The sequence below is a fragment of the Aspergillus clavatus genome, genomic scaffold (genome assembly GCF_000002715.2).
Source record: "Aspergillus clavatus NRRL 1 1099423829805 genomic scaffold, whole genome shotgun sequence".
Taxonomy (NCBI): Eukaryota; Fungi; Ascomycota; class Eurotiomycetes; order Eurotiales; family Aspergillaceae; genus Aspergillus; species Aspergillus clavatus.
This window is the reverse complement of record NW_001517094.1, coordinates 4,110,407-4,136,484: the sequence shown is the minus strand read 5'-3', so window position 1 is coordinate 4,136,484 and position 26,078 is coordinate 4,110,407. Positions and strand designations below refer to the sequence as shown.

Here is a 26,078-nt window from a genome sequence, read left to right as displayed (position 1 = left end):
CTCCGAAATGGATGTTTGATTGGCTGTACCTTGTACATAACCAAATGGTCTATGTACGTTAACCAGTCTGCTAAGAATGCACGGTGAGGACCTCATTCACATCTTGTATTCTTCCAAATGGCGGCCGTCTGGTGGTTATCGAGAGCTGAGAGTATCCGTACCAATGGGTCTTCCTCTGATCGCGACAAAGCTAAATGGCTGTAGCAGACAGGAGGACTCCTCCTTGATGAACCGTTCAGCAGCAAAGATTTTCTGAGCTTCAATAGTTCTCATCGGAAGGGTCCTTCGACTTTCGATATTCTTTGATTCTTGTCTAGGATACCTCTAGTCTGGGGAAGTCTCTTCACTGTTAGCAGGAAACCAGTGATGCGTCTGCGGGAGACACTAGAACGCTTCGGGATGAGAAGACACTACTACATACCTATGATCTTCTTCCAATCCCAAAGAAAAATGCACAGATGATGAATCAATGTGTCCTTGTGGCTTGGAGAGTGAAGTAGGCTGTGTTGAAGGGAAGACAGAGAGACTTGCTGGAAGACTGGTTGGCATTCTGGATTGGGTAATCCACCTGCACCTGACAGACTGACCTCTTCCTCTCTGGTGATTTTTCCCATCTCTTTCCTGTCTCTTGAATGGACTCGATGTCTTAACAGTTCTTTGCCACCAGGTCACGGCCTAGGGAAGGAGTTTAGTACAAGATGGGGAGCTGCTTCTTTCCCTCACTGGCTTATAAGCACCTTCCTTCATGGACAAACTTCCCCCCAGTTCCTCATTCTTTTCTCTACAGCTTGAAAGGTGTCTTTCGAGGCTCTCCTTTATAGTATCTTGGGCCATACCATATCACTTTATGCGTTATATGTCTCAATCTAATCACCTGCTCGCCTGCCTCATCGCCGTCAATGGTTGGCCAATTTAACACAGGCCCTCTTGGGGTCTTCAGATACCAAGAGAACACCGAGCCTATTCGTCAGCTAAATGGCGTCAATACAAAAAGTCCTCTTGTGGCTCGCACGCCAGACGAGAAAAGACCTGTGCCCACCGATGATGACGATGATGATGAGCCGGAGGAGAATGTGGACACTCTCATTGAAGAGCTCCTCACCTTAGACGGCCCTGTCGATGTAGAAGATGATATATCGAACGAGCCTGGTGTCACCCGTCGCGTTTCCGAAGAAATGTTGCAGACAGATCCGCAGAAGGGTCTCAGTGAGAGTGAGGCCCAATACCGACGGAGAAAGTACGGTCTTAATCGAATGAAAGAGGAAAAGGAGAACAAGTTCCGCAAGTTCCTGAGTTTCTTCATTGGTCCGGTACAATTTGTCATGGAGGTAAGAAAATATCATCCCGAGTTTTTCCCCTTCTATGTCCCTGACTCACTATTTCGACCACTTTCTGATACATGATGAGCCACAGGCTGCTGCAATCTTGGCTGCTGGGCTTCGCGATTGGGTTGACCTCGGTGTGATATGCGCGCTTCTTCTGCTGAACGCCTCCGTGGGCTTCATCCAGGAATTTCAGGCAGGTTCTATCGTCGACGAGCTGAAGAAAACACTAGCTCTCAAGTCAGTTGTTTGTCGTGATGGCGATGAAAAAGAGATCGATGCATTAGAGCTTGTCCCTGGAGATATAGTGAAACTCGAGGAGGTAATTCCACTACCACAATTTCCGACTCGGACGCTTGTATTTGATTGCTGACATCTACAAGGGCACCATTGTACCTGCCGATGGTCGGCTCGTTTCAAAAAATCTCATTCAAGTGGACCAATCTTCTATCACTGGGGAGTCTTTGGCAGTCGACAAGCATAGAGGAGATACTTGTTATGCTTCGTCTGCCGTCAAACGTGGCCGCGCAACTATGCTTGTCACCGCCACTGGTGATTATACATTCGTCGGTCAAGCTGCTGCGTTGGTTAACGCTGCTTCCTCTGGATCCGGTCGCTTCACTGAAGTGCTCAACGGGATTGGAGCGATTCTACTGGTCCTAGTCATCATTACCCTATTCATCGTTTGGGTGTCATCATTCTATCGGTCAAACAACATCATCACAATACTTGAATTTACTTTGGCTGTTACAATCATCGGCGTGCCCGTTGGTCTACCTGCGGTTGTCACGACTACCATGGCGGTAGGCGCTGCATATCTGGCAAAGAAAAAGGCCATCGTGCAACGACTATCCGCTATTGAGTCCCTGGCCGGCGTTGAAATTCTCTGTTCTGACAAGACTGGGACACTGACCAAGAACAAACTGTCCTTGTCTGAGCCCTATACGGTTGCAGGTGTTGACCCGGACGATCTCATGCTGACTGCGTGCTTGGCTGCGTCGAGGAAAAGGAAGGGCATGGATCCCATTGATAAAGCATTCTTCAAAGCACTCCGGGACTATCCTCATGCTAAAGCTGCACTGACACAGTATAAAGTGTTAGAATTCCACCCATTTGATCCGGTCTCGAAGAAAGTTATGGCCGTGGTCCAGTCGCCCCAGGGTGAGCGAATTATCTGTGTCAAGGGCGCTCCTCTCTTCGTTCTGAAAACCGTTGAGGAAGATGATCCGATCTCAGAAGAGGTCGATGCAGCATACAAGAACAAAGTGGCTGAATTCGCAACTCGAGGTTTTCGCTCCCTTGGTGTTGCTCGCAAGCGCGGCCAGGGTAAATGGGAGATACTCGGTATCATGCCTTGTTCAGACCCTCCGCGGCATGACACTGCCAAAACTATCAACGAGGCTAAGAAGCTTGGGCTTTCAATCAAAATGCTCACTGGCGACGCAGTTGGGATCGCCCGCGAGACTTCTCGTCAATTAGGGTTGGGCACTAACGTGTATAATGCCGAGCGGCTCGGTCTCGGTGGAAGGGGAACAATGCCAGGCTCAGAGGTCTTTGATTTCGTTGAAGCCGCGGACGGTTTTGCAGAGGTCTTTCCTCAGCATAAATACAATGTTGTGGAGATACTTCAGCAACGAGGCTACCTTGTGGCAATGACCGGTGACGGTGTCAACGATGCCCCTTCCCTCAAGAAAGCCGACACTGGTATTGCTGTCGAGGGTTCTTCTGACGCAGCCCGGTCTGCGGCTGATATTGTCTTTCTTGCTCCCGGCTTGTCGGCGATCATCGATGCGTTGAAAACTTCTCGCCAGATTTTCCACCGTATGTATGCATATGTGGTCTATCGTATAGCCTTGTCATTGCACCTTGAGATCTTCCTGGGCCTATGGATTGCGACAATGAATGAAAGCCTTAACTTACAGCTTGTTGTTTTCATTGCCATCTTTGCCGATATTGCAACGCTTGCCATTGCTTATGACAATGCACCCTACTCCAAAATGCCCGTGAAATGGAACCTTCCCAAGCTATGGGGCATGTCGATCCTCCTTGGCCTGGTACTTGCAGCAGGAACATGGATCACGCTGACCACCATTCTGACTACTGGCAAGGAGGGTGGTATCATTCAAAATTTTGGAGAACGTGACGAGGTTCTGTTCCTAGAAATATCACTCACCGAGAATTGGCTCATCTTCATCACACGCGCCAATGGACCTTTTTGGTCATCGATTCCGTCATGGCAATTGACGGGAGCCATTCTGGTGGTCGACCTGGTTGCGACCTTTTTCTGTCTATTCGGCTGGTTCGTCGGCGGTCAGACCTCAATTGTTGCCGTTGTTCGTATCTGGGTCTTCTCGTTTGGCGTGTTTTGTATAATGGGCGGTCTCTATTATTTGCTGCAGGGCTCAACGGGCTTCGAGAATCTCATGAATGGCAAGAAGAGCACAAAACAACGATCGCTCGAAGACTTCGGTAAGTGAACATCCAACCGTCCCTGTCATCTGGCATCTGCTTATTTCAATCAGTGGTCGCTCTGCAGAGGGTTTCAACGCAACATGAAAAGAACTCATAAAGCGTTATCCAAAGTGATCTTCGTTTGGTGGTCCATCGTGATCAGTTGGGATATGACTTCCTGGTGCTGCGCCATCTCTGCGCCGATGTCTCTCCTACCTCATAGTGTTTATAGCATTATTCGTGTGCCTTGCTATCCGGCAGTTTCTGTCATGATATTTCTGCTAAGGTCTTTTGAAGTGCCTTCCTTTCCTTATCTTAATGTTGGATCAAATGTGTCTAGCAATGGCTTTATGGGTGGGCTGTGGAAGAGATTGAGTTAAGCATTGTATGCATTACCAAGCAATTGAGCTTTGTCCAATCAATGATGGATTGATGCTATTAATGGGTATTTGATTTGATCTCGTAGTTTAAGATGGGACTTTACCATGAGACATACGAGAGATATGTCCCTGCCTTTTTATATATAAAACGTATCGCCATTGGCCATTGCATACCATGCGACTACTATGAGCAGCAGGCCCATCTCACAACAATCCAGTAATGTGTTGCCATCATATTACACTGGGTCGTCCCAACGAGGCTCAAAACTCGCAAAATACACCCAAGCAGCCCAAAGTTCAAGCGGAGAATAAAGAAAATTAATGAGATTATAAATCTAGGCTGAGCTAGCAGTAGGACATGGGGAAAGTATGCTGGTGCTCCTAGAGCGGTTTCTTTCAATAGCAGTCCTTTGTTGTTGTTGTTGTTGTTGTTGCTGTTTCCATCCTCCGGATTCTAGATTACATCAAAGCCCGGTATATTGAATGACAGGTGATCTTGGGGAAGAGGGGTACCGCTGGGAAAGAGGAGGGGAATATACAAAGGGTTCGGAAGGGAGGGAGGGATATGCATTCAACTAGAACCAGATTGAAAGGGGGAAAGGCGAACATCGAAGAATTGCAAGGGGTGTGGGCGTATGTGCAGGAACGGGGGATCAGGACTTGGTCAAGAAGTCCACGGCCTATAGTGATTGATTTCGTTAGCATGGTGGTTGGGTGTGGAATGACATGATGTTTATGGAGAGGGGACATACCTTGTCCAGATTGTAGTCGAACTTTTCTAACGCGGCGAGGGATTCATCGCGCGGGAAGCCCATGCCGGTTAGTCTCTGGAGGAACTGGTCGTCTTCCCCCGAGTCGGTCTGGAGAGCCCATCCTGGTGATTTACTGTCTCCTGCAGCTGTCGGTTTGGGGGCTCCGCTGGCCCCGGATGCGGTTTGAGCATTGTCGAGAGGCGCAAAGAGGGCTCCCCAATCGTGTGTAGCCGCTTGCGACGAGGAATCCGGAGGTGATGCAGCGCTGCCGTGATCCGGAGAGCTCACGATATGCTGGTCGAAATTGAAGAACTCGGACGACGGGGCATTCCCGGCATTGGCGGGGGGAGACGATGTCTTGTTCTGCGAAGGGCTGTCGAATGAGAAATCGAAACCAGCACCGTTCTTGTTGTCCGACGGCTCGAAATCATCCTCGTCATCGTCTTCCGCCTCCTTTGCGGGAGCAAGGTTCATTCCAGCAAAGGCAGCTTCGAAGTCGGGGGCGTTGGGTTTGTTTACGCCTGCTGCGGGTGCACTAGGCGAAGCAACCCGCTGCGGCTCACCACCGACAATCGGTGCACCAATACCTGATTCCACGGAATGAGGAGCATCTGGAGCGGTTGTGGGGTCCTCGCGGTTCGGTAAGAGACCATTGAATTCAGGTGGCATACCGCCTGGCTCCTGCTTGCCTACGCTTTCCTCGTATTTCGGGGGGCTCTTCTGGGCTTCCGCTGGAGGAGGCTGAGTCTCCGAGGTTGCGGATGCTGGGTCGGGAAAGGCCGGGACGTGAGATGATTCGAAGGGATCAGGTTTGCGCGCCTCGGTTTGCTGAGGCTGAGGCGGAACAGCGGACGCGAAATCGTCGTCGAAACCCATGGGCGCCTCGCTCACGGTGCTATCGTCATCTTCATCGTCATCAAGTTCACGAATAGGTGGGAACTCGGTACTCGCGACAGGGGCTGCTCCATTAGGCTTATTTGCACCAGTACCCTGCTTCATGGCAGCGAAGGCTTCTTCGAAGTCATTGGCGTTCTGAGACTGGGATCTTTGATGCGCGGGGCCACCAAATAGCTCATCGAAGCTTGGGTCCTTTGCAGCCACCTGCTTCTCGTTGCTGGTCGGCAATGCAGGTGCTGTTACAGCTTCCAAGCCCGGGACTGGAACAGGGGCTGGAATCTCAGGGAAGCCCTTTGACTCTTCAGTTTCCTCAAAGGGAGACCGCATGGCACTTTGGTCGCCTGTGGGGAAGGCCGCTTCGCTGTCGGCAGCTTGTGCCGGAGTATCGAAAGTGGGTGTATCGGGGCCACCATACCTGCTAGCGGGAGGGGAGGCCTTGACAGAGGAGGTCAAAGACTGTGTCTCAGCCAGAGGAAGGACATTCGGCGTGAACTGTCTGGATGGCGGAGGTTCAGGCACAGGGCCGAGAGAAGGTGGTGTAGGGACTGAAGGAGTCGGCACTCCCGATGTAACGGGCGAATGGACCGAGGCTTGCTGAGAATCAGCGCGGAATGAAGTCGGAGGGGGTGGGGTGGCAGTGGTCGGAGGAGCAACAAAGGCAGTACCGAACAGACTATCGAACGCACGCTGCTGCTCGTTCGAGACCTGTGGGGACAACGCCTGGCCTTCACTGGATCCCGTAGTTTGCCGTCTGAAGAAGGGGTTGGTGTTCTGACTAGCTGTTGACAAAGCAGGGCTGGCAACTGCTGGGATAGCACTTGGAGATGCTACACTCTCGTCCGATCCGTGAGCTGATTCCTTGGCGAGGGTATCGATCTCATCTTGGACCTTCTCCCGTTCACCTTCCACTGTAGCCAATTGCTTCTTGTTGATAGCAACGAGACCTTTCTGCTGCCGAGCTTCGGAACGTGCTTTTTCGAGAGCAGGCTTGAGCTGGGCAACAGCGGCGTTGGCTTGGCGGATCTTCTCCTTCAGACTCGCATTCTCTTGCTGGTCAGCAGTCAATGCAGCGGAGACTTGTTCAAACTGATTCTGTAAATCTTGTCTGCTGCCTTCGATCAACGCATACTCTTGCTGCAGCTTCTTGGTCTCCGCCTTGGAAGCGTTGAGTCGTCCCTCAAGCGCCTTGAAGTTCTTGACCTCTTGCTCATACATGGCTCTGGCCTGTGCCAAGCGAGTCTCAAAGTCACGCTTCTGTTGGGATGTTTGGGACAACTCATGCTCTGCTGATGTTCGCTTGGTTTGGACGTTCTGCATTTCGTTTGCCAGCGAACCGATTTGATTAGATAGATTGGCGAGTTCGGTCGTCTCCTGGGTGAGTTTCTTCGATTCTTCAGGGTCATTATCACCAAGAAGGTCATCCGATGGAGGCGGGGGCGACCGGATTGTCGGTGGAGCACCAGCCGAAGCACCGGTGATCTGAGGCTGCAGGCTTTGGCCGAAAGACGACGTTGGAATGAAAGGCTTGAATGTCGTTGCACTGCTCAGAGGGGATGCCCTCGAAGAAGGCGATGCGGGGGTCTGGAAGGCTGTGTTGGAGCCACCCGTGGATTGAGGTACCTGCGAGGGAGCCACAGCTGGGGGCGGCGCGGCGAATGCATCGAGTCCGAAGAGATCATCCGCTGCAGATCGGGCAGCTGGTGGAGGCACCGCCGCTTGGGCTGGAGCTGGAGCCTGGACCGGAGCGGGAATTGCCTGCGCAGAGGCAGGGCGACGCATACTGGGAGGAATCAAAGCGGGTGGAAGGGTCTGCGGGACGGATTCCTTCCGGAGCGTTGCAGACGGACGAGATACATTGCTACCGCAACTCGTCCTTGTCATGTCGTCAGCATCGATATCAGCAGTCCCAAATCTGGGCGAGAGTCTCTTCAGGCAGCTGTGCTTTCATAAAGAATGCCACAGCTTGGTCTCCGGTGATGACGCCTGCTTTCGCCGTATCTACTGTCGCAAAGACAGTATCGAAATGCGCCTTCTCCTGAGGTGTAATGAGCCAATCTCCGCCAGTCGATTGGGCCGTGAGAGGAGGCCCGAATTGCGATCTATTTAAAGGGCTCTGGGTTCGCTGCGGACCTGTGAATTGTCTCGGGATAGCAGGAACAGGTGGGACATCAAGGCCGGGTCGAGATCCCACCGAGGACCGAGCTGATCCCTTTCTGGCTGCAGCCTCATACAGACCAGGAGGCAGAACCTGAGGAATGCCTCTCATGGCGCCTGACTTGTAAGAGGTCAAGAGATGCATAGCAATGATGAACTCTGTGGTATCGAGAGCGCCTCGCTGTTTGGTGTCTGCCAAATTCCAAATACGACCAAGGATCTCATTTGGTAATCTTGCTCGTTCGAAGATCTGCTTCGCAATGTCGCCTGCATGGAAAGCACACCGCATTAGTTTTGATCTCATATTATGGTCTCACGATAACAAGGAGTCAGCACTCATACCAGGGATGACCCCGCTCCGAGACACATCTGACTTCTCGAACAACGCAGTGAATTTATTGACATCGTCCGGATTCAGTGGAGGAACTCGAATTGGCCCCCCAGCGGGCGGCGGACTGGTCGCACCAGCATCGCGAGGAGTAGGAGATGTAGGCTCAACAACGATACCTTCGAACCTAGGCAGCGGTCCGGCTAGAGGCGGGTCAATGATCGGTCGCTGCGACACTCAATTCCATTGCAAACCATGAAAAAGCTAAACTCACATTGCAGAGCCAATTCCTCTGTGGGCGCGCGACCAGCTTGGGCGTGTCCTATGAGGCGCAAAACGACACCGAATCCCGAAGGGGTCAGAAGCCCCCTGTTCTCCTTATCCGCGATCTGCCATATCTATAGCACACACTACCAGTCAGCGTACCATTAAGCTAGAGAAAGAAAAGATATTCTAAGCATATGATAGGCCACATACCAAGCCGAGAGTTTCCGGAGCAAGCTTCGTCCTCTCAAAGAAAGGAACAGCGATCTCGCCAGTGATGACGCCAAGGTTGGTAGTATCAGCGGCCTGGAAGAGTTGGTAGAACACCCGTTTCTCTTCAGGAGACAGGTTGAGATTAGGATGCCGTTGTGCTATAAGGTAATTGAGAGAGAGAGAGAGATTCCGTCAGTTCCGTCGCGGCTCGATAGACATGTAGATGGACAGGGTTGGTTGTTTCTCCTGAGAGAGCTCGCCAGCCTGCAGCCTAATCTGCCATTGCTGGGGCGGAGACTTACCACTGTCAGCCATGATGGTAGCTCCGGAGGAGTGCGCCTCTCCTCCCTCCAGACACTGATTCCAGGATCTTCGTGGGAATGATCGGGGCGTAAAAGGTGGAGGAATAGATGCCGTGGGACCTATCGAGATGATGCTGCCACGGGCATGGATCGCCGACTGGTAAGGGGGAACACGGGGGACGGAGTCGACGGGATGACGAAATCGAGGGGAAACCCGGTGATTGAGCAGGCGACAGAATTATTTAAGAGGCTTCTGAAAGGAGGTCGGGGTGAATGAAAGAAGAGAGGACCAAGAACCAGCAGACTCAGCAGGAAAGGAGCTTCAGGAGAGGAAGAGTGGAGGTGGGTTTGAGTAGTGAGAGGGATGGATGATGATGTCCTTTCCTTAGCTTCCTTTTGGGTTCCGGGGGAGAACTAAATTACTGACTGACCTTGAGTACCTCTCGATAGCTTAGATACTTTGGGACCACCGCGTTCACGCTTCACCGAGTCTATACAAGTTGTTTTTTTCTGTTGTCTTTCATTTCTTCTAACTGAATCCCTGGTGTTTGTTCGATATTTTAAGCATTATTTCTTCATTTGTCAAGTCAACCCCCCCTGGGAATCTCCTCTCCTCTCCACCTCTCTGGACCAGAGCCTATTCAGTATTCACAGCCTAACAAGATAAGAAAATACTTTAAAGATCCGATGGATTTGCAGTGAAAAAACATAATTACAATCTCATATTCGCAGTGTCTTTTATATGAACGAGTGGGTGAATTTCATCGCTGCTTCGGGATATTAAAAATATATCAGACAAAGAAAAACATAGTCTGTGAGCTAAGCCAATCTCTTCTCCTATGTATTTGCATGCAACCCGAGTTGCACAGGTCCATGGTATATCACCTTGGCAAACGCCTGTCCCCAATAGAAGAGCATAGAGACAACCAAAAGGAGCCCCTGCACCAAGACGGACAGCCAACCTCTACAGCCATTCTTCGGAATCCTGCCGAGTGATGACATCCATCTAGTACTCAGCCTCAACCTCCTCCTCGAGCGAGTCGCTGGCGACCTCCTCGTAGTCGCGCTCGAGGGCAGCCAAGTCCTCACGGGCCTCGGAGAATTCACCTTCCTCCATACCCTCACCAACGTACCAGTGAACGAAGGCACGCTTGGAGTACATGAGGTCGAACTTGTGGTCAAGAGCAGACCAGGCCTCGGCAATGGCAGTGGTGTTGGACAGCATGCAGCTATAAAAATGGATCAGCTTCGTTCTACTATTTTGCACAATGGGAAGAGAGAAACGTACACAGCACGGTCGAGCTTAGCAAGGTCACCGTTGGGAACCTGCTGGGGAGGCTGGTAGCAGATACCGATCTTGAAGCCAGTAGGGCACCAGTCGACGAACTGGATGGTGCGCTTGGTCTTGAGGGTGGCAACAGCGGCGTGGGACTCCTTGGGGACGACATCACCACGGTAGAGCAGACAGGTAGCCATGTACTTGCCGTTACGGGGATCACACTTGACCATCTGGTTGTTGGGCTCGAAGCAGGCGGTGGTGATCTCGTTGACGGAGTTGGCCTCGTGGGAAGCCTTGGCAGCGGAAACGACGGGAGCGTAGGCGACCAGAGGGAAGTGGATACGGGGGTAGGGCACCAGGTTGGTCTGGAACTCGTTCAGATCAACGTTGAGAGAGCCATCGAAACGCAGAGAGGCGGTGATGGAAGAGACGACCTGAGCGATCAGGCGGTTCAGGTTCTCGTAGCTGGGGCGCTCAATGCCGAGGTTACGGCGGCAGATGTCGTAGATGGCCTCGTTGTCGACCATGAAGCTGCAGTCGGAGTGCTCCAGGGTGGTGTGGGTGGTGAGGATGGAGTTGTAGGGCTCAACGACGGAGGTGGCGTTCTGGGGAGCAGGGTAGACGCAGAATTCCAGCTTCGACTTCTTGCCATAATCCACAGAGAGACGCTCCATCAGCAGAGCACCGAAACCAGAGCCGGTACCACCACCGAAGGAGTGGAAGACCAGGAAACCCTGGAGACCAGCGCAGTTGTCAGCGACCCGGCGGACCTTGTCGAGGACCTGGTCGATCATCTCCTTTCCAACGGTGTAGTGACCACGAGCATAGTTGTTCGAGGCGTCCTCCTTGCCGGTGATCATGTTCTCAGGGTGGAAAAGGCTACGGTAGGTGCCGGTGCGGACCTCGTCGACCACATTGGGCTCGAGATCGCAGTAGATGGTACGGGGAACATATTTGCCCTGGCCTTGATGCAATTGCTGTCAGCACAGCAATGGGAAGAAGACTGGACTGTGAGAGTGAAGGCGTAAAACGTACCAGTCTCAGAGAAGAAAGTGCTGAAACCGTGGTCGGGGTCGGCCTTCTTGCGCTCCTCGGTCAAGTAACCATCGGGCTATAATGAATGACAGAGGGTCAGTTTGATTTGACGCGTCGAAGGGCGAAAGAAGAGGGGGGATTGATGGGGTTGAAAGTTGCAAGGAAGCCGAGATTGCCATCCCACATACCTGGATACCGTGCTCAAGGCAGTACAGCTGTTAATCATGCCACCACCAGTTAGCAAAGCGTCATTCCAGCGAAGTTCTTTATCCATCGACGCCTATGTTGTCGTCCCCATTTTTTCTGTATTTACATGGCGGAAACTCGTAGTCAATGCATACCTCCCAGCAAGAGTTGGCAATCTGGCAACCAGCCTGGCCGACTGTATCAAGGAAGAAAACATCAGTGACACGGCCCACACAAAACAAACAACACGTCGAACGAAGACGTAGAAGGGGGACAAACCGTTCAAACTGATGACTTCTCTCATTTTGTCGAGTCAAACTGACGGAATTCGATTCACAAGGGATAGATTAAGAGGGTGGGTGGAGGAGGAATGAAGGACGAAAAAAACCCAAGACGATCTGCTGTATGGGTTGTTTCAGGGGTAAGTAAACGGAACACCAGCAAAACGGTAAAAAAAAGGCGTCGAGGAACGGGTGGGAAACAAACACACAACAACAACAACAACACAACACAACAAGCGGGCAGAGGGGGGGGGAGGGTAATTTACCTTGGGAAGGGAGAACAACAAACCCTTGGGGAAGAGGGATATCGGGATAGGACAGGTAGAATATTAAGATTGAAGAGTTATGTAGAGAAATAATAATTAGGAAGAATGGAGGGGAGGGGGAGAAGCCCAAGTCGAGGCAAAGATGGGATTGTTGTGGATGGCGGACGGCGGACGGTGGACACTTGGGACACTTGGGAGTTGGGATAGCCGCTGATAGGGAATCTTTCGAGGTACTATCGCCCTTACTACTGTTACTAGTCACCCTCGCCGGCTGTACTACTGCGTACCTAATGCGCTGTCACCTCCCAAGCTGGACTTTCTTGTTCGCTGTTTGATCAGTCCGTTGGGTCGCGTTGCCATTCGCGCCGTGTGATTGGTGCAGAGCCTCTCGTGACCGCCTGATGCCCGAGTCTCGCTCACGGTCCCGTGACAAGGATCAACAATGCTTATTCAGCGGGCAGTTATCACGTGAGATCACCCCATATGGATTGGGTCACGTGGCTTACAGACAGCATGAGCTCAACAACATCAACATCGACATACTAGGGTTCAATATACCCTCCATTAGCAATAAATTTAGACATATTGTTGAGCGGAAGCTAGGAGTATTCAAAGGTACGCTTATAGAAATCATCGCTTTAGTACACAAGCTACGACTTGTGCCACTTGCTATTCAATTACATCCATCTATATCAAGGCGAGCTCTGATCATGACCATGTAGACTAGCACCTCGTCATCCTCATCATCTGCTATATTCACTACAAGACGAATAACCCTTAATAGTCAACAGTATCTAAGCCCTCCCAAGAAAACATCCTAGACATAAAAAAAAAAACTAACCTCCCCAGGCCTCAAACCTCGTCTTCCCAATATCAACTCAACAACAATGCCCATATAAGCCCACCACCAATCCCATCAATACCAATCCCAAGCAACAAACATGTTGAATCCCCTCACTCCTCTCTTATTCTTCTTCTTCTTCTTCTCCCTCCTCCCCTTTGTGGCCGCCAACGTCGAAAAAACCATCTTCCTCGCCCCGCACCCATCTCCCCTCCCCTCCACCGATCCCACCCTCGACGACCTCGGCCTCAACCGCCTCTCCCCCTCCGCCCCATCCCTAAGAACGCACCTAAACGCCTCCTTCCCGACCCCAGAAACCCCCGGCACGGACTCCTGGTTCTTCCTCGAGAACCTGACCCCGGGCCAACGCTACGAGGTCCGCGTCTGCTATCTCGCAACGGTGAGTCGCAGTCCCATTTCCCCCCGGCACCATCGCCGTCCCCCAGCTACAAAACCTCACACCCACACCCACACCCCAACAACCTACGTTCCACTAACAAAGTACACAAGCAACCCACAATCTTCACCCTCGACACTTACACCCTCGCCAACGCACTCGATGACCCCACCCTCCTCGCATCCGTGAGCCGCTACTCCGCCGCGCGGCTGGAGGCTTCGCTCCTGCCCGTCCGCCAGGCCAGTAACCCCAACTCCGATGGAGCACGGGGGTCCGCTGGTGCGGGCGCGGGCGCGGACTCGGTGCTCTTCCTGCGCGTGCGCGCCGCGGCGGAGTACTTCTCGCCCGATGAGGGGTTGATGGAGCGGGTGCCGCCCGTGCTGGTGGATGTGATTCTGGATCCGTTTCTGGGGAATGTGTTCCCGCGGTCGTTGGTGGGGACGGCGGTGTATGCGGGTGTGGTGGCTTTGTTGGCCGTCGGGGTTGCGTGGTGGGTCATGGGGGTGGTTAGGGGGGTGATGGAGAGGGAGGTTGGGTTGAGGGATGATGGGAAGAAGATCCGGTAGGAAGGGGGGAGGGTTACCCGTCTTCTTGTATACTAGCTAGCTAATGGACCGAGTCAAAAACGGCGGAAAGGTGTATGTTGAGGATATTGAATAAGCAACATATATCAGACAAATATGGATTATGCACAAATAAAATGCTCACTCAGATCATCAAGCCATCAACGTCAGGGGGAATAAAAATGTCATCAAGCAATGGGAAGAAGTATTACCAACTCTTCGGATACATCTGGGGGGTTCCTAATCAATCCAAGACACCTCCACTCCCAATCATTCGTCTAGAAAAAGGGCAAGCCAGCAAGGCATCTCATCGATCGTCAGCATGTCATGCTCATGCCTGCACCTTGGAGATCGGTTCAATTAATCCTCGAAAAAGTGCAAGACGGCCCGGATGCCTTTCGAGCCAAGGCCGTGGGGCGGGTAGGCAATGTAGAGGGGTTCGTCGTGGGCTCCCAGTTTGGCTCTGAATTCACTCTTGCGCACCAGGTGGAATTGCTTGGCCAGAGTCTCGTAGGTGTGCTGCAGCATCTTGATCTTGGTTCCATGCATGTTGTGACCAGGTGTCAGGGTCGCTGTCGCACCGGCGCCGAATGTGAGGGACTTGACGCCAGACGCGGCCGCAGTCTGGATGGCATGCGTCAAAAGGTACTCGATGACACCGTTGGGGGAGCCCGGGAAGTCGAGGCTGTATTTGACCTGCATGCCGTGCTGGGGGGACAACATGGCCAGAGCAACAAACGCGCAGATGGTGCCAGACTTGTCCACCGCGTAGAAATACCAGCGGTGCTCGGGGTCGCGCCAAGGGTGAATCTCAGACAGATGCACCTGAGCACCCTTCCGGTTGGCAAGCCAGTCTTGGATGCGGGCTTCGATCTTCTCACGAGCATCGTCCGGCACCATCTCACCATACTTCATCTCCACAACCTTGATGCCTTCATTTTGTGCGCGGCGAATCTTGCGGGCAATCTCACCGTCGGATGCGGCCTGGTTACGGGATGGGTCGACGCGCTCCTCGGCAATGCAAGACAAGCTGCGCCAACCCAGTTTCTCACCCAGGATAGTCTCAACTTCGGGCGAGCAGAGAAGCCAGATGGGCTTGTACTTGGTCTCGCGCCGCATCCAGTGCAGGAATTGGGTGATGACACGATTGTATTGGGCGGGGTCGCAGAGGGGGTTGCCGGGAATCACCGCATAGTTGTTGGTGCTGGGGACGTAGGAGACGGCCGCGCCGGTGGCCATGTCTCGCCAAATCTTGAACCGCTCATCCCCCCACGAAGTGGAAGTAGCATCTCCGTAGTTGGCGATCAAGTGTTCCAATGGTTGCAGCTGGCTCTCGTCCTTGGCGCGCTGGCCCTCTTTCTCTCGTACCCATGGAGGCTCAACGGTCGACGACTCAGGGTGGCGAAGCTGCAGAACGGGGGGCTTCGCGGGGAAGCTCTTGGGATCACGAGGGAAGAGCGAGGCCAGGCGAATGTTGCCCAATTTCAGGAGCAGCATCAGCAGACGCTCAAGACCAACACCCGCGCCGGCATGGGGAGGCGCACCCCAGCGGAAACCCTCCATATAATCATCCATCAACTCCGGGTTGATGCCCCAGCGAAGCATATTTTCCTCCAACATGTGAGGGTCGTGGATACGCTGGCCACCGGAGACGATCTCCTGGCCTCGGATGAAGATATCGAAGGAGTTGGTAAAGCGCGGGTCTTCGGGGTCAGGCATGGCGTAGAAAGGACGCGCGCCGGTGGGGAACTTATCGAGGATGTAGTAATCGGTGCCGTACTGCTCCTTGACCAGCTCGCCCAGACGAATCTCATCGCGGGTGTGTAGATCCTCATCATCGGGCAGCGGATTTCCATCTTCGTCGCGCCAGCCGGAATCATTGAGCATCTTGATGCCGTCTGCAAAGCGGATGATGGGGGTTTGCTCCAGCCACACGACATCCTCCGACGGGAATTGATGCTTCACAATCTCCACTTCCTTGCGGTAACGGCCATAGACAACCGTGAGGATGTTCTTGATGACGGCATCAAGCACCTCCAGCATCTCATGGTAATGCTCCTCGATGGCCATTTCGAGATCCAGACCAGTGTATTCCGTCAAGTGACGGTGGGTATTGGAGTTCTCCGCTCGGAAGACGGCACCGATCTCATAGACTCGGCCAAAATCGGCTGCAATGCACATTTGTTTGGCGAGCTGGGGGCTCTGGGCCAAGAAGGCATCCCGACCGAAATAGTTGACTTGGAAGACACTAGCGCCCGACTCGGTGGCCGAGCCTTGGAGCTTGGGGGTATGGATTTCGATAAAACCTTGCTCGTCAAGGGACGATCGGAAGATATTACTCAGAGCGGACTGGATGCGGAAGATGGACTGCGCCGTCGGAGTCCGCAAGTCCAGGAGACGGTTATTGAGTCGGGTGCGGTCCGAAATGTGGCTGCGACGGCCCTCGACGCGTTCCTCTTCGGCAGTGCGGATCTCGGCCTCGTAGACACTGAAGGGCACGGGTTCCTCCCGATGAACCACCAGATGGATCTGCTCGATGCGCAACTCGACATCGTGGATGCTGCAACCCAACACGGGCACTTCGGGGGCCTGGACGATGCCGCGCACATGCACAATGGATCCCAGTCGCAGATGCTCCGCCCACTGGATCATGGCAATGGACTTCGCCCCGGGGACTTCGTGGAGCACACCTTGGAAAGTGGTGAGCTGCTGACGGAAGATCAGGAAGACCAGCTTCGAGCTCATGCGACGCACAATGTGCAGACGAGTGGTGAAGAGGACCTCCTGGCCGACATTGGCGGCGGAGATGTTCTCCAGGCGAACGCGGGGCTCTCGCAGACGGGTGCTCGATTGCATCAACGGCAGTTCTCCATATCGCAGCTTCATCTCGGCTGTCTCTTGGCTGGCGGCGACTGCGATCTCTTCCTCCTTCTGGCGTCGTTCGGAATCATCTAAATGGTGTTCCTCACTGAGCCGGCTGCGCTCTCTCCGACGCTGTTCCCGAGCCAAGCGCTTCTGCTGGTTTTTGCTCATGGAGCCGGCGTTAGAAGAGTCATCGGAGATATCGTCCGAGGAAGAGACATCATCGCGGTCGCGCAAGAAACCGCTGAAGATGCTGCGACGCGGAGAGGCGATAGAGGAGATCGATATTCTGTTGGTGCTGCCGCCGCCGCCAGAGGACGTAGAATCCTCATCGGATTTGGGCTTGATCTTGGACAAAGCGCGCTTGATCGACATGTTGGTGGCCTAGAATTGAGAAGAGAGATGGCCAGAAACCATGCAAGACCACTCCTCTCTAATGAATCTTAGGGGGGGGGGTGGGAAGGAAGATAGAGATTCCAATTCACACAAAGACGAGAATAAATATATGGCTTTAGGATGTGTGGACGGGGTCGAGTCGGAGATAGTCAGGCCAGAAGTACCTGGAAACTTTTCTTCTCACGAGGCGAGGTAGTAGATACTTAGTCAGCCGTCGAGCCGAAGTAGGAAAAACGAAGCCAGCCACAGAGGGGTTTAGTTTATCAGTAATCAGATTAGTGATAAAATGATAAGCCGATGGTGATCGACAACAAACAGTGTAGTTAGTCTAGTCCGGGAGTAGTGGTAGTGGTAGTGGTAGAGAAGTCAGAGAGAAAGGGAAGTTGAGGGGGGAGAAGAAAGAAGAAAGTCTTGTTATGTATGTTGAGTTGTTGACAGGAATGAGACCAACGCCCTGGATTTCCCTCTTTTTTTTCCCTGATCAAGCCCGTCGAAGCTTTTTCCATCAATCGCCAAAAAAGCGCAAGGTTCGAGCAAGAAAACGGCCGGATGATATCATCGCGTCCCCCACTACTACTGGGAAAAGTGACGCAGGAAGTCAACCTCAGGTATCTATCTACTCTCTCAATCTAGGGACGTAGATTTTGAAGAACACAGCAGTATATCGAGGTGGCCTTTATAAAAGATCCAACAGTATAGATCTTCAATCAATCATTCATTCGACTCTAGGAGGAAATCCAATCATACGATCATATCAATTTCATGTTCCCGAGCACCACTCTCTTTTCAGTTTCAGGGGATCACAGTAAGACACTCTTCCAGTAGGCCAGGCTGCCAGGCAGTCCGGCACGTAGCTTAGTTTACACTCCCCTCCTACTACTACTACTAAGATACTCAGTATAATTCAGTTATCTCCCCATTCCTAACGCTGCCGGCCTCTTACTACCACCATCATCATCTGACCCTGTACGCAGCCATAAGCTTCTTCTTCCCCCTTTCCTTACTCTTCCTCAGTCTTGACCAATTTCTTCCATTCCTCTTCGTTTTCTTCTTCCTCGGTTACGTTCAACTCAGAAATTCCTCTTCTGAAAATCTGATAGGTATTCCAATTATGATTCCGAGCAAACATTACCTGATCCCCGAGTCGTCCTGTCATTTGATTTCATAATCATCACTCTTCTCCGCATAATCATCGGCGTATGCTCGGAGCCGCTGACTCAGGGTGATTGCATTCTTCTAGACCAGGCTCGCTCGGCACCCTTCCCTTTTGCATGCATATATGGGACTGGGGTGAAAATCGGCACCATAGTTCCACCCCTCTCCTTCCGCGACCAAAAATTTAATGGCATCTGAAAACCCCTCGCGATGGTGGCTGTACGTCCAGGCCGTCTTCTGGCGCTTTCTGATGCGCATAGGAATGTTCATTCATGACCTACCCGCTCCCCGTCCTCCGCGTCCTTCTTTCGTCCGCTCAATTCCCTCCGGTGACTCCCAGATTGGACTCCATTTCTACTGTCCGCCGGGTTACGACCAAAGTCGGGGAGAAGGTCGCCGATTGCCCGTTGTGGTAAACTTTCACGGGGGTGGTTTCACATTGGGGACTGCGACCGATGACTCGCGCTGGGCCCAATGCGTTCTCGGGGAAGTCGGAGCAGTGGTAGTCAGTGTCGGGTACCGTCGAGCACCCGAGTACCCGTTTCCCGCCGCCGTGGACGACGGCGTCGAAGCCCTTCAGTATCTGGCGGCGCATGCCGCGGAATTGGGTCTGGATGTGACCCGTGTCGCTCTGAGTGGGTTCTCGGCTGGAGGCAATCTGGCGGTCACGGTGCCCTTGCGACTGCGCAGCCTGCCCACCCCCGAGCGGCCGGTGCCCTCGCTCAACCGGGCGGATTCGTCGCAGCACCTGGTGGACACATCCGGCGATATGAACATCGTCGCGCTGTTCTGCTGGTACCCGATCCTCGACTTTGAGGAGTCCCGCGCCTTCCGTCGCGCCGAGAGCATCATGCCCGATCAGACCTTGCCGAAGATACTCACGGACCTGTTTGACAATTCCTACCTGCCGGATCATGAAGAGCGCCGGTCCCCATATGCATCGCCGGTACGGGCGACCGATGAGATCCTCAATGATGCCCTTCCCCACGACATCTTTCTGTATATCTGCGAATGGGACATGTTGCTCAAGGAGAGCCAACATTTCATGCGGCGGCTGCAGGACGCGGGGAAGCACGTGCGGGCCATGATGATCGAGAAAGCCCGACATGCATGGGACAAGTCGCCGAACCCGTTCCGCGATCAAGCCAAGGTGAACATCCTATATTCCGACGCCTGCGCGGACATGAAGGCCATCTTTGACAGATAGGTCCTTTTTCTGGGGGGGGGATGCAAGATCTGGAATCTGTATCCCTGCTTATGTATGGCCTCCTCGTCACTCTTTCTTCGTATCGGTTAGCGCTTTCTCTGTATTTTTTTTTCTTCTGTTTATCTTTAGTCTCAGGTTCAATTGGCGTTTAGATGAGATGACATGACACCATACCTAGCCATGGTGGCGAGGCGTTTGGGTGTATAATAGCTGTATCAAGCCAATAGATCTATTTCTATGACCCATCCTTGTACCTACGCCTTACGGAGTAGACTAAATGCCTGCCTGCCTAGGAGGGTACCTTATATGATATATCTCTCTGCCCTACGGTTCAGGCACCATCGGCGCTCAACCTGGCTTAGGTTGTCCTACTCATACCTGACTGCAGATCACGATTCCACACCGTGACCCGGCATCTCCATCCACCAACCACAACCATCGACTCCCTAACTATCTACTTACTGTTAAGTACTAGGTCCAGTACCTACTACATAGCACTGCCCTGATGCTGACCCTGGTTCTGATTCTGATTTTCTCAAGCAATTCTCACACCCGCCGCACCCAAAGCAGGAACAGAGCCAGGGTGGATTGTGTTACCCACTACTTACCTAGGACCTAGCTAGGCACTTGACGTCAGGCATGGAATGAGGAATCAGGACATTTATGTATCCATCTACCAGATGGACATGGAGCAGGCTAGGCTAGGCTAGGCTAGGCTAGATAGTGTATACCTAAGATACTAACTAACGGAGTAGGTGGTACCTATTGTCATTGGGGAGGTTACTGATGCCTAAGGTACCCAGTAGCTACCCTAGGTACGTTGCGGTGAAAGGAGTGGCAGGTATAGGTAGCTACTAGCTCCCCGACGCCCAGAAGCAGAAGAGACAGGGACAGGGACAGGGACAGGGACAGAGGTTTTCCATCTAAGATTCTGTTTCATCTCGCATTTCACTAACTTGCATGGATGCGGACCACCCGCCACTCGCGTAGTTTACATGCATGTACATCGAAGCATGAAGCATGAGGCATGAAGCATGAAGCAAGAGTCGGATCAAAAAAAGAAAAAACGCTTGGTACAAAACACCTCAAGAATCCGATCCGGTTCGGAATGGCGGGTCAACACGTGAAAAGATCAATTGGAATTAAATGGGGAAGAGAAATGGAAAGGGAAACAAAAAATCCCGATACGCCACGCTAACAAAGCTCGTAGATGAGGAGAAGATCACTTTTTATCCCTTTTTGTTTTAGGTAGCCGGTCGTAACTCGCAATGCGACAGAAATTGCAAAGACGCTGTAGGGGTATTTTGCGTAGAGCAAGGATGGATAGATAGATAGATAGATAGATAGATAGATCGATGAGGGGTTTTGAATCCCTTCGTTGGGTGTAGAGGGTGGAAAAGTTAAGAAGCAGAAGAAAAGAAAAAAAGAGGTAGACGAAATCAGTCCTCTTCGTCGGTTTCGGTCACGTCGCTGAGATCGTCTTCTAACTCGCTGTCCTGGTCGCTGTCCGAGTCATCATCGTCCTGGTCATCCAGCCCGGGTATCCCTTGCCAATGAACGTAGTCGTTTTCGAGCCACCGACGGCTGCGAGGCAATTGGTAGGGATCGAAGGGGAAATACGCATCAAGCTGGTATCCGAGGTCATCGCCGGCGCGGGTCTCGCGCTCGATCTGGCTGAAGCGCGGGTCCGCCATCGCCGAGATGTTCCGGAAGGACGAGACGCGCAGCCGCTTGTTGGTCTCGAGGATGCTGAACACATACATAAAGTTGAGATGCTGCGCCATGCGGGCGAACTCCGACACGATGGCCGGGGAGCAGACCTTGAGCGGGTTCAGCTTGGAGTGGATCGCCTGGTGAAGCACTTCCTTGACCGACGGAGGGAAGGCAATCTCTTCCGGTTCCAGCTCGTCGATCTGCTCTGGGGTATCGCCCTCAACCGCCGCGGTGGTCAGGTCTCGCCAACGGAAGCAGAAGATATAGAGTAATGCCTGCGCGGTGGAGTAGAAAGGGCCGTAGCGACGCAGATCAGGGCCCCGGCAGGTAGCCTCGTAGTCCAGACGGAGATTGTTCAGATGCGTGCCCAGGAGATCAAACACATCCCGAACAACCTCGCCAGAGATGTGCGCACCGCGTGCAACAAAGCTGGCGAGGTAGGCGGCGGCGGACTGGCGCAAAATTCCCGGTTGCATCTTGTTGAAGATGAGCTGGACACAGGTGGCCGCAAAGCGATCGACGAGGATCGGTGAAGACTGCGAGAAGTGGAACAGAAGGAATTGGGAGTGGCGCGAGCGGTATGTCGGGAGGATGATACTCTGGAAATGGCTCAGAAGAAGATCAAGGGCATTCTCCTTGTCGTCCAAGGTGCCCGATCGGAAGGGAGGAGCGTAGTACTCGAACAAGGAGTCAATCATGCCATCCAGTTTCAGAATGTTATCTTTGAGGATCTTTACGCGCCGTGACTCGGCGTCTATGGATTCATCACTGGCGACGGAGGCGTTGTCATCCTCGTCGTCGTCCTCATCCTCGAACATGGTAGCTTCGGGTGAGACAGCATGAAGAACATCCTCCCCTACCTCGTCCTCGATATCCTCCATATCTATTTGGATTTGGACGTCGATCTTGACAAGCTTCTCCGTGATGAGGGCAAGGATATCCGCCTGCAGTTCAGGAGCATAGCTGATTACCTTCAACAGATTCCGCGTGTAGGCAATATTGGCCTTGGCGGAATCCGTATCGAAGGGGAATTGCATAGATAGGATTGGTGATAGCGTCCCACTACCGGACGGAATCAACTGCATCACATGCCGTAGGGCAGTGTGAATTCTGCTATAGATCTCGGCCGCATGGACCGGGGCGTATCCGGGCAGCTTGCCTGTCCCCTTAGGAAGCTCGCCCAGGTGGTTGGCCAGCATCTTCAAAACCGAGCCCAGATAGCTTCCTTGCGCGGCCGCAAGATTACCTAGAAATCGAATGTACAGCTTGATATACGAGCCATCCCGCCCAAGCCACTCACTGTTCAGGACGGCGTTGACCAGACCATTGCAACTGCGGTCCAGCGAGGCGACATTTGACAACAGACCCATCAGGTGGTGCTTCAATGTGGTATGCGTAGGTACATCTTCAGAAAGCAACCCATCTTCGTCCCGACGGCGAGGATCAACCGAGAAGATCTCCTTGATGCGGTCGTAGGCTTCGCTGTCCGCGCCCGAGACATGCCGCTGGATGGCTCTGCGAACCTCTTCGCGAACCACGGCCGCACTCTTCTCCGCAGTCCCGGTACTCTCTTTTTCCTGACCACTCCAAGACACTTCCCGCATTTCCACATCTTTATCAAACTGAACCCGAGCCCGCTTCTTGGGGCTGGGGGTGACATCGCCAGCGTCGGACGCGATAGAGGACGAGGGGGACAGCGAAAGTTCCATCTCGGCCAATGAGTGTTTTCTTCCGGGCGTCGCGGTGTTGTTCAATTTAGAAGTTTTCAGAATGGGCACTGGCGAGGGGCTGGCCAGCATTCTCGAGGAGTTGACTGATTTGATTGCCCCGGCAGGGTTGCGCGACACGGTGGCGAAGGACACCATGACAGTCTGGATCGTATTAGGAAGAAGGCTGGGATGGAGGTGAACGGCACAAAGCACAATGCCGTGTCATTTGTTGCTCAAAGCCTTTGACCAGACAAGAGAACAATGAAATCAGCCGCTTCACGAGTCGTGTTCTCTAGGAAGAGTCGATGTTGTCGACGGAAGAGGCAAAGCACACGACACGACCGATGCGTGTTGGGCAGAAGCTTTGATCCACTCCGGAACTGTTACTTATGGGCGTCAAGGGGGTGGAGACGATGACACCAGCTTCATCGGTCTGTCTGATCAACGAGTATCTATCTAAACAGGGAGTAAAAAGGAATAGCCAAGAAGATAGTAGATATACAGGTAGACAATCAGAGATGAAGGTCCTGAAACCGATGATAGAGTTGTCTCCCAGACAGTTAGCGGAGAATCCATCCACTTTGAAATTTTTCGGTCTGTGGGGCGCTGTGGAGCCTGAGGCCACAATGCTCGTGACTGGCGCGTGACCAACGCGTGACCCGAGCTTCTGTCCACGAAACCCTATCGACGCTTTTCCTGTCGTGGTAAGATGTCATTCTATCAAAGACGCATCTGTGTAGATCGTGCGAGCTGTATGCTTGAAGATGATTGGAGACCAAGAATTCTGATACTCAAAGCCTAATTCAAAAGGTACTATCAGGGAAGAAACTGATTGCTCATCAAACCAGTGGAGTAAGTGCATTCTGGGATGCAGGAGAGATAACTGCATCAAGGGCATCAACAGTAATATTTACATTCAATGCGGGAGGAATCAAAACCATCCCATGGTATATAGCAGGTAAAGCAAGAAGGAGATCAATAAAACAGGCAGATTACATGGGCACACATAACGAGATGATCAACAAGGTCGTGACGAAAAAGAGGCTCTTGGGAGGAGAAGGAGAATTCCAGTTCTTCTTCCCCGCTTCAAATGGCAACAAACTGGAGAAATGGATGGGCGTGAAGGAGAGATTTCGTCTTTAAAACCATGCTCCAGCACCAACCGGCGCGAGTTGATCGTCAAAGATACTGCCATAAAGCTCCTCTATCTCCACGAGGTAGTCGTTGGCTGCGAATTTTCGGAGACCCTTGTTGAGCAGAATAGTCTCCTCCTCATCAAGAACACGAGTGTTAGCGCTGTTGAACTCCTCAACCACCTCGTTGACCTGCTCCAGTTCCTTTCCAAACGGATGGGGATCTGGCTTGAAGAAGTCTTGTGTCGTTCTAATGGAAGGACTACTGCGCATTGAATTGAGTGGTGGTGGAGAGAAGCGAGACAAGGAGCGCTGCCGAGCCAGTTCTTGATGGGATCGTTTCGTGTGCGATAGCGCGCGCTTGGGAACTAGAGGCGCATCTGCCGACGAAGCCGTTGAGGTCGACGAGCGAGGATGGCTGGTAACTGTGGCGGATCGCTTGGGGAAATATGACGACAAGGGATTCGGCTCAATTGGAGAATCAGAGGGAGTGGTGACCGGAGAGCCAAAGCTTCGCTGGGAGAAAGAAATCTCCGAGTCATCAGGAGACTGCAGGGATGATGATGAGGATGACGACGAGACAGCCGAGTGAAGATCGGGGGCATTGTACGCCAACATGTTCGTCGTTGATAACAACTCTACAGGTCCAGAAATCTTTCCCCGTTTGATGGTTCCCGCAGAGAACTTGACCTGTCCCTCACGATAGGGCATTGGTGCGGAAACTTCGGGGCGTTTGTGGCGCTTGGTAAAGGCTCGGGTTAGGGTCGACATGTTGATTGCAGAAGTATGAAAATCGATTCACAAAGCGTGGTTGATCAGCAATGACCAAGTCGCAGCAACTATCACGACGCAGTCGATGAGCAGGCGTATATAGCCTAGTCTTTGAGGATGACGTCCCAATCCGAGGGAGTGTTCTTTGTCTCGTTGTACAATGTATGCTCTCCTAAGATTAGGAGTATACTAAGCGCCTCGGTTGGCGAAGTCAAATCGACTTCTGCAGAGAAGACAAAGAATCGTGTGGCTGACGCCGATAATCGCGGGTGGTGGGGGTTCAAAGAAGGAATGGAAGTCGATCAACGGAATGGAATGTCCGTTAATCAGATATCTCAATATGACAGAAGATTGTCACTTCTAGTGAGTATCCTCTTCACAAGAGAGATGAGATGAATTTAGGGATCGGATGTCCTCGTATCTTCTCGCACAGCAGAAGAAATTCAGAAGGTTGGATCTATTGTCTCGTCTTTTGAAGGTGACTCAAGGGATAGAGAGAATGCCGCTGCTGGAACTTGTGACTGTTCTATACAGCGAAACTCAAAGAGGCGGACAACCAGGACGCGCCACTTAGAATATTGGGTAGAAAAGAAGGTGACCTAAGATACCGAGATCTAGGCAAGATCGTGAAATCACAGATAAAAATAACGATAAAAAGGTAGAAAAATAGAATCGAAGGAATAGAAGCGAAACTGAAGAAGAAGGATAACGGATTTCCCCCCAGGAGGAAGTTGAGAAGAGAGAGAGAGAGAGAGAGGGAGAGAAGGGAGGAGGAGGAGGGAAAATTCACTAATGGGAGGGGGAAGACGAGGCGAATCACCAAGAGTTCTGGGCTGTTCGGTCGGAGATCACCAACCAGCAAGTCTACCTTAGAAGAGGATTGGCTGTCCAGACTCTCCGATTGTGCCTTATGGGAGTCACAGAGCCCTTCTGGATCTTTGCGATCCTCAATTCAGGCTCGCTGGGGCTTTGGAACCCACAAACCCGTGGAGGCCAGCGATGGGCGACAACCGTGAACTGCGCTGACCCTTGGGTCCAGGACAGTTCGTCCTGTGTTTCCCACTTTTCTGGACCAAAATTGTATTGGATGATCCAGAGGGAGAGGACAGAGAATTGTCCGAAAGGTTCTCGCCTTGCTTCTCGATTTTGCCTCTCGTCTCCAGTGCGCTATTTTCCCTTTGGATGTCTGGATGGCGAACTCGGAAGAACAGTGGTTCTCGC

At 52.5% G+C, this 26,078-nt stretch overlaps 8 protein-coding genes across 8 annotated transcripts, besides 10 other annotated features; 3 read left to right on the top strand and 5 right to left on the bottom strand.

Moving 5' to 3' along the window:
* Positions 1–899: 899 nt before the first annotated feature.
* On the top strand, positions 900–3,891 carry ACLA_031880 (plasma-membrane proton-efflux P-type ATPase; the record flags this gene model as incomplete). The annotated part of the gene is made up of 4 exons (XM_001269878.1): positions 900–1,328; positions 1,414–1,644; positions 1,706–3,791; positions 3,845–3,891. The coding sequence occupies 4 exons, from the start codon at positions 900–902 to the stop codon at positions 3,889–3,891; spliced, it is 2,793 nt and encodes a 930-aa protein (XP_001269879.1).
* A 672-nt stretch (positions 3,892–4,563) lies between these two features.
* Positions 4,564–4,592: a microsatellite.
* A 259-nt stretch (positions 4,593–4,851) lies between these two features.
* ACLA_031870 (EF hand domain protein) lies at positions 4,852–9,076 on the bottom strand (the record flags this gene model as incomplete). The annotated part of the gene is made up of 6 exons (XM_001269877.1): positions 4,852–7,726; positions 8,001–8,223; positions 8,299–8,487; positions 8,559–8,682; positions 8,762–8,919; positions 9,064–9,076. The coding sequence occupies 6 exons, from the start codon at positions 9,074–9,076 to the stop codon at positions 4,852–4,854; spliced, it is 3,582 nt and encodes a 1,193-aa protein (XP_001269878.1).
* Positions 9,077–10,069: 993 nt separating this feature from the next.
* Positions 10,070–11,867, bottom strand: ACLA_031860 (tubulin alpha chain; the record flags this gene model as incomplete). The annotated part of the gene is made up of 6 exons (XM_001269876.1): positions 10,070–10,292; positions 10,352–11,306; positions 11,378–11,453; positions 11,566–11,592; positions 11,719–11,759; positions 11,843–11,867. 6 exons carry the CDS (start codon positions 11,865–11,867, stop codon positions 10,070–10,072), a joined length of 1,347 nt encoding a protein of 448 aa, XP_001269877.1.
* A 184-nt stretch (positions 11,868–12,051) lies between these two features.
* Positions 12,052–12,080: a microsatellite.
* A 971-nt stretch (positions 12,081–13,051) lies between these two features.
* On the top strand, positions 13,052–13,914 carry ACLA_031850 (uncharacterized protein; the record flags this gene model as incomplete). Its single annotated transcript, XM_001269875.1, has 2 exons — positions 13,052–13,351; positions 13,462–13,914. 2 exons carry the CDS (start codon positions 13,052–13,054, stop codon positions 13,912–13,914), a joined length of 753 nt encoding a protein of 250 aa, XP_001269876.1.
* Positions 13,915–14,271: 357 nt separating this feature from the next.
* erdS (aspartyl-tRNA synthetase, cytoplasmic) lies at positions 14,272–17,148 on the bottom strand (the record flags this gene model as incomplete). The annotated part of the gene is made up of 1 exon (XM_001269874.1): positions 14,272–17,148. The coding sequence occupies one exon, from the start codon at positions 17,146–17,148 to the stop codon at positions 14,272–14,274; it is 2,877 nt and encodes a 958-aa protein (XP_001269875.1).
* Positions 17,149–18,511: 1,363 nt separating this feature from the next.
* On the top strand, positions 18,512–19,531 carry ACLA_031830 (alpha/beta hydrolase; the record flags this gene model as incomplete). The annotated part of the gene is made up of 1 exon (XM_001269873.1): positions 18,512–19,531. One exon carries the CDS (start codon positions 18,512–18,514, stop codon positions 19,529–19,531), a length of 1,020 nt encoding a protein of 339 aa, XP_001269874.1.
* Positions 19,532–20,224: 693 nt separating this feature from the next.
* Positions 20,225–20,251: a microsatellite.
* Positions 20,226–20,251: a microsatellite.
* A 150-nt stretch (positions 20,252–20,401) lies between these two features.
* Positions 20,402–20,445: a microsatellite.
* Positions 20,416–20,443: a microsatellite.
* Positions 20,446–20,540: 95 nt separating the features above from the next.
* Positions 20,541–20,573: a microsatellite.
* Positions 20,574–20,849: 276 nt separating this feature from the next.
* Positions 20,850–20,888: a microsatellite.
* Positions 20,855–20,884: a microsatellite.
* An 82-nt stretch (positions 20,889–20,970) lies between the features above and the next one.
* ACLA_031820 (RNA polymerase I-specific transcription initiation factor RRN3 family protein) lies at positions 20,971–23,109 on the bottom strand (the record flags this gene model as incomplete). Its single annotated transcript, XM_001269872.1, has 1 exon — positions 20,971–23,109. One exon carries the CDS (start codon positions 23,107–23,109, stop codon positions 20,971–20,973), a length of 2,139 nt encoding a protein of 712 aa, XP_001269873.1.
* A 983-nt stretch (positions 23,110–24,092) lies between these two features.
* ACLA_031810 (uncharacterized protein) lies at positions 24,093–24,857 on the bottom strand (the record flags this gene model as incomplete). The annotated part of the gene is made up of 1 exon (XM_001269871.1): positions 24,093–24,857. One exon carries the CDS (start codon positions 24,855–24,857, stop codon positions 24,093–24,095), a length of 765 nt encoding a protein of 254 aa, XP_001269872.1.
* A 737-nt stretch (positions 24,858–25,594) lies between these two features.
* Positions 25,595–25,621: a microsatellite.
* Between the last annotated feature and the right edge of the window lie 457 nt (positions 25,622–26,078).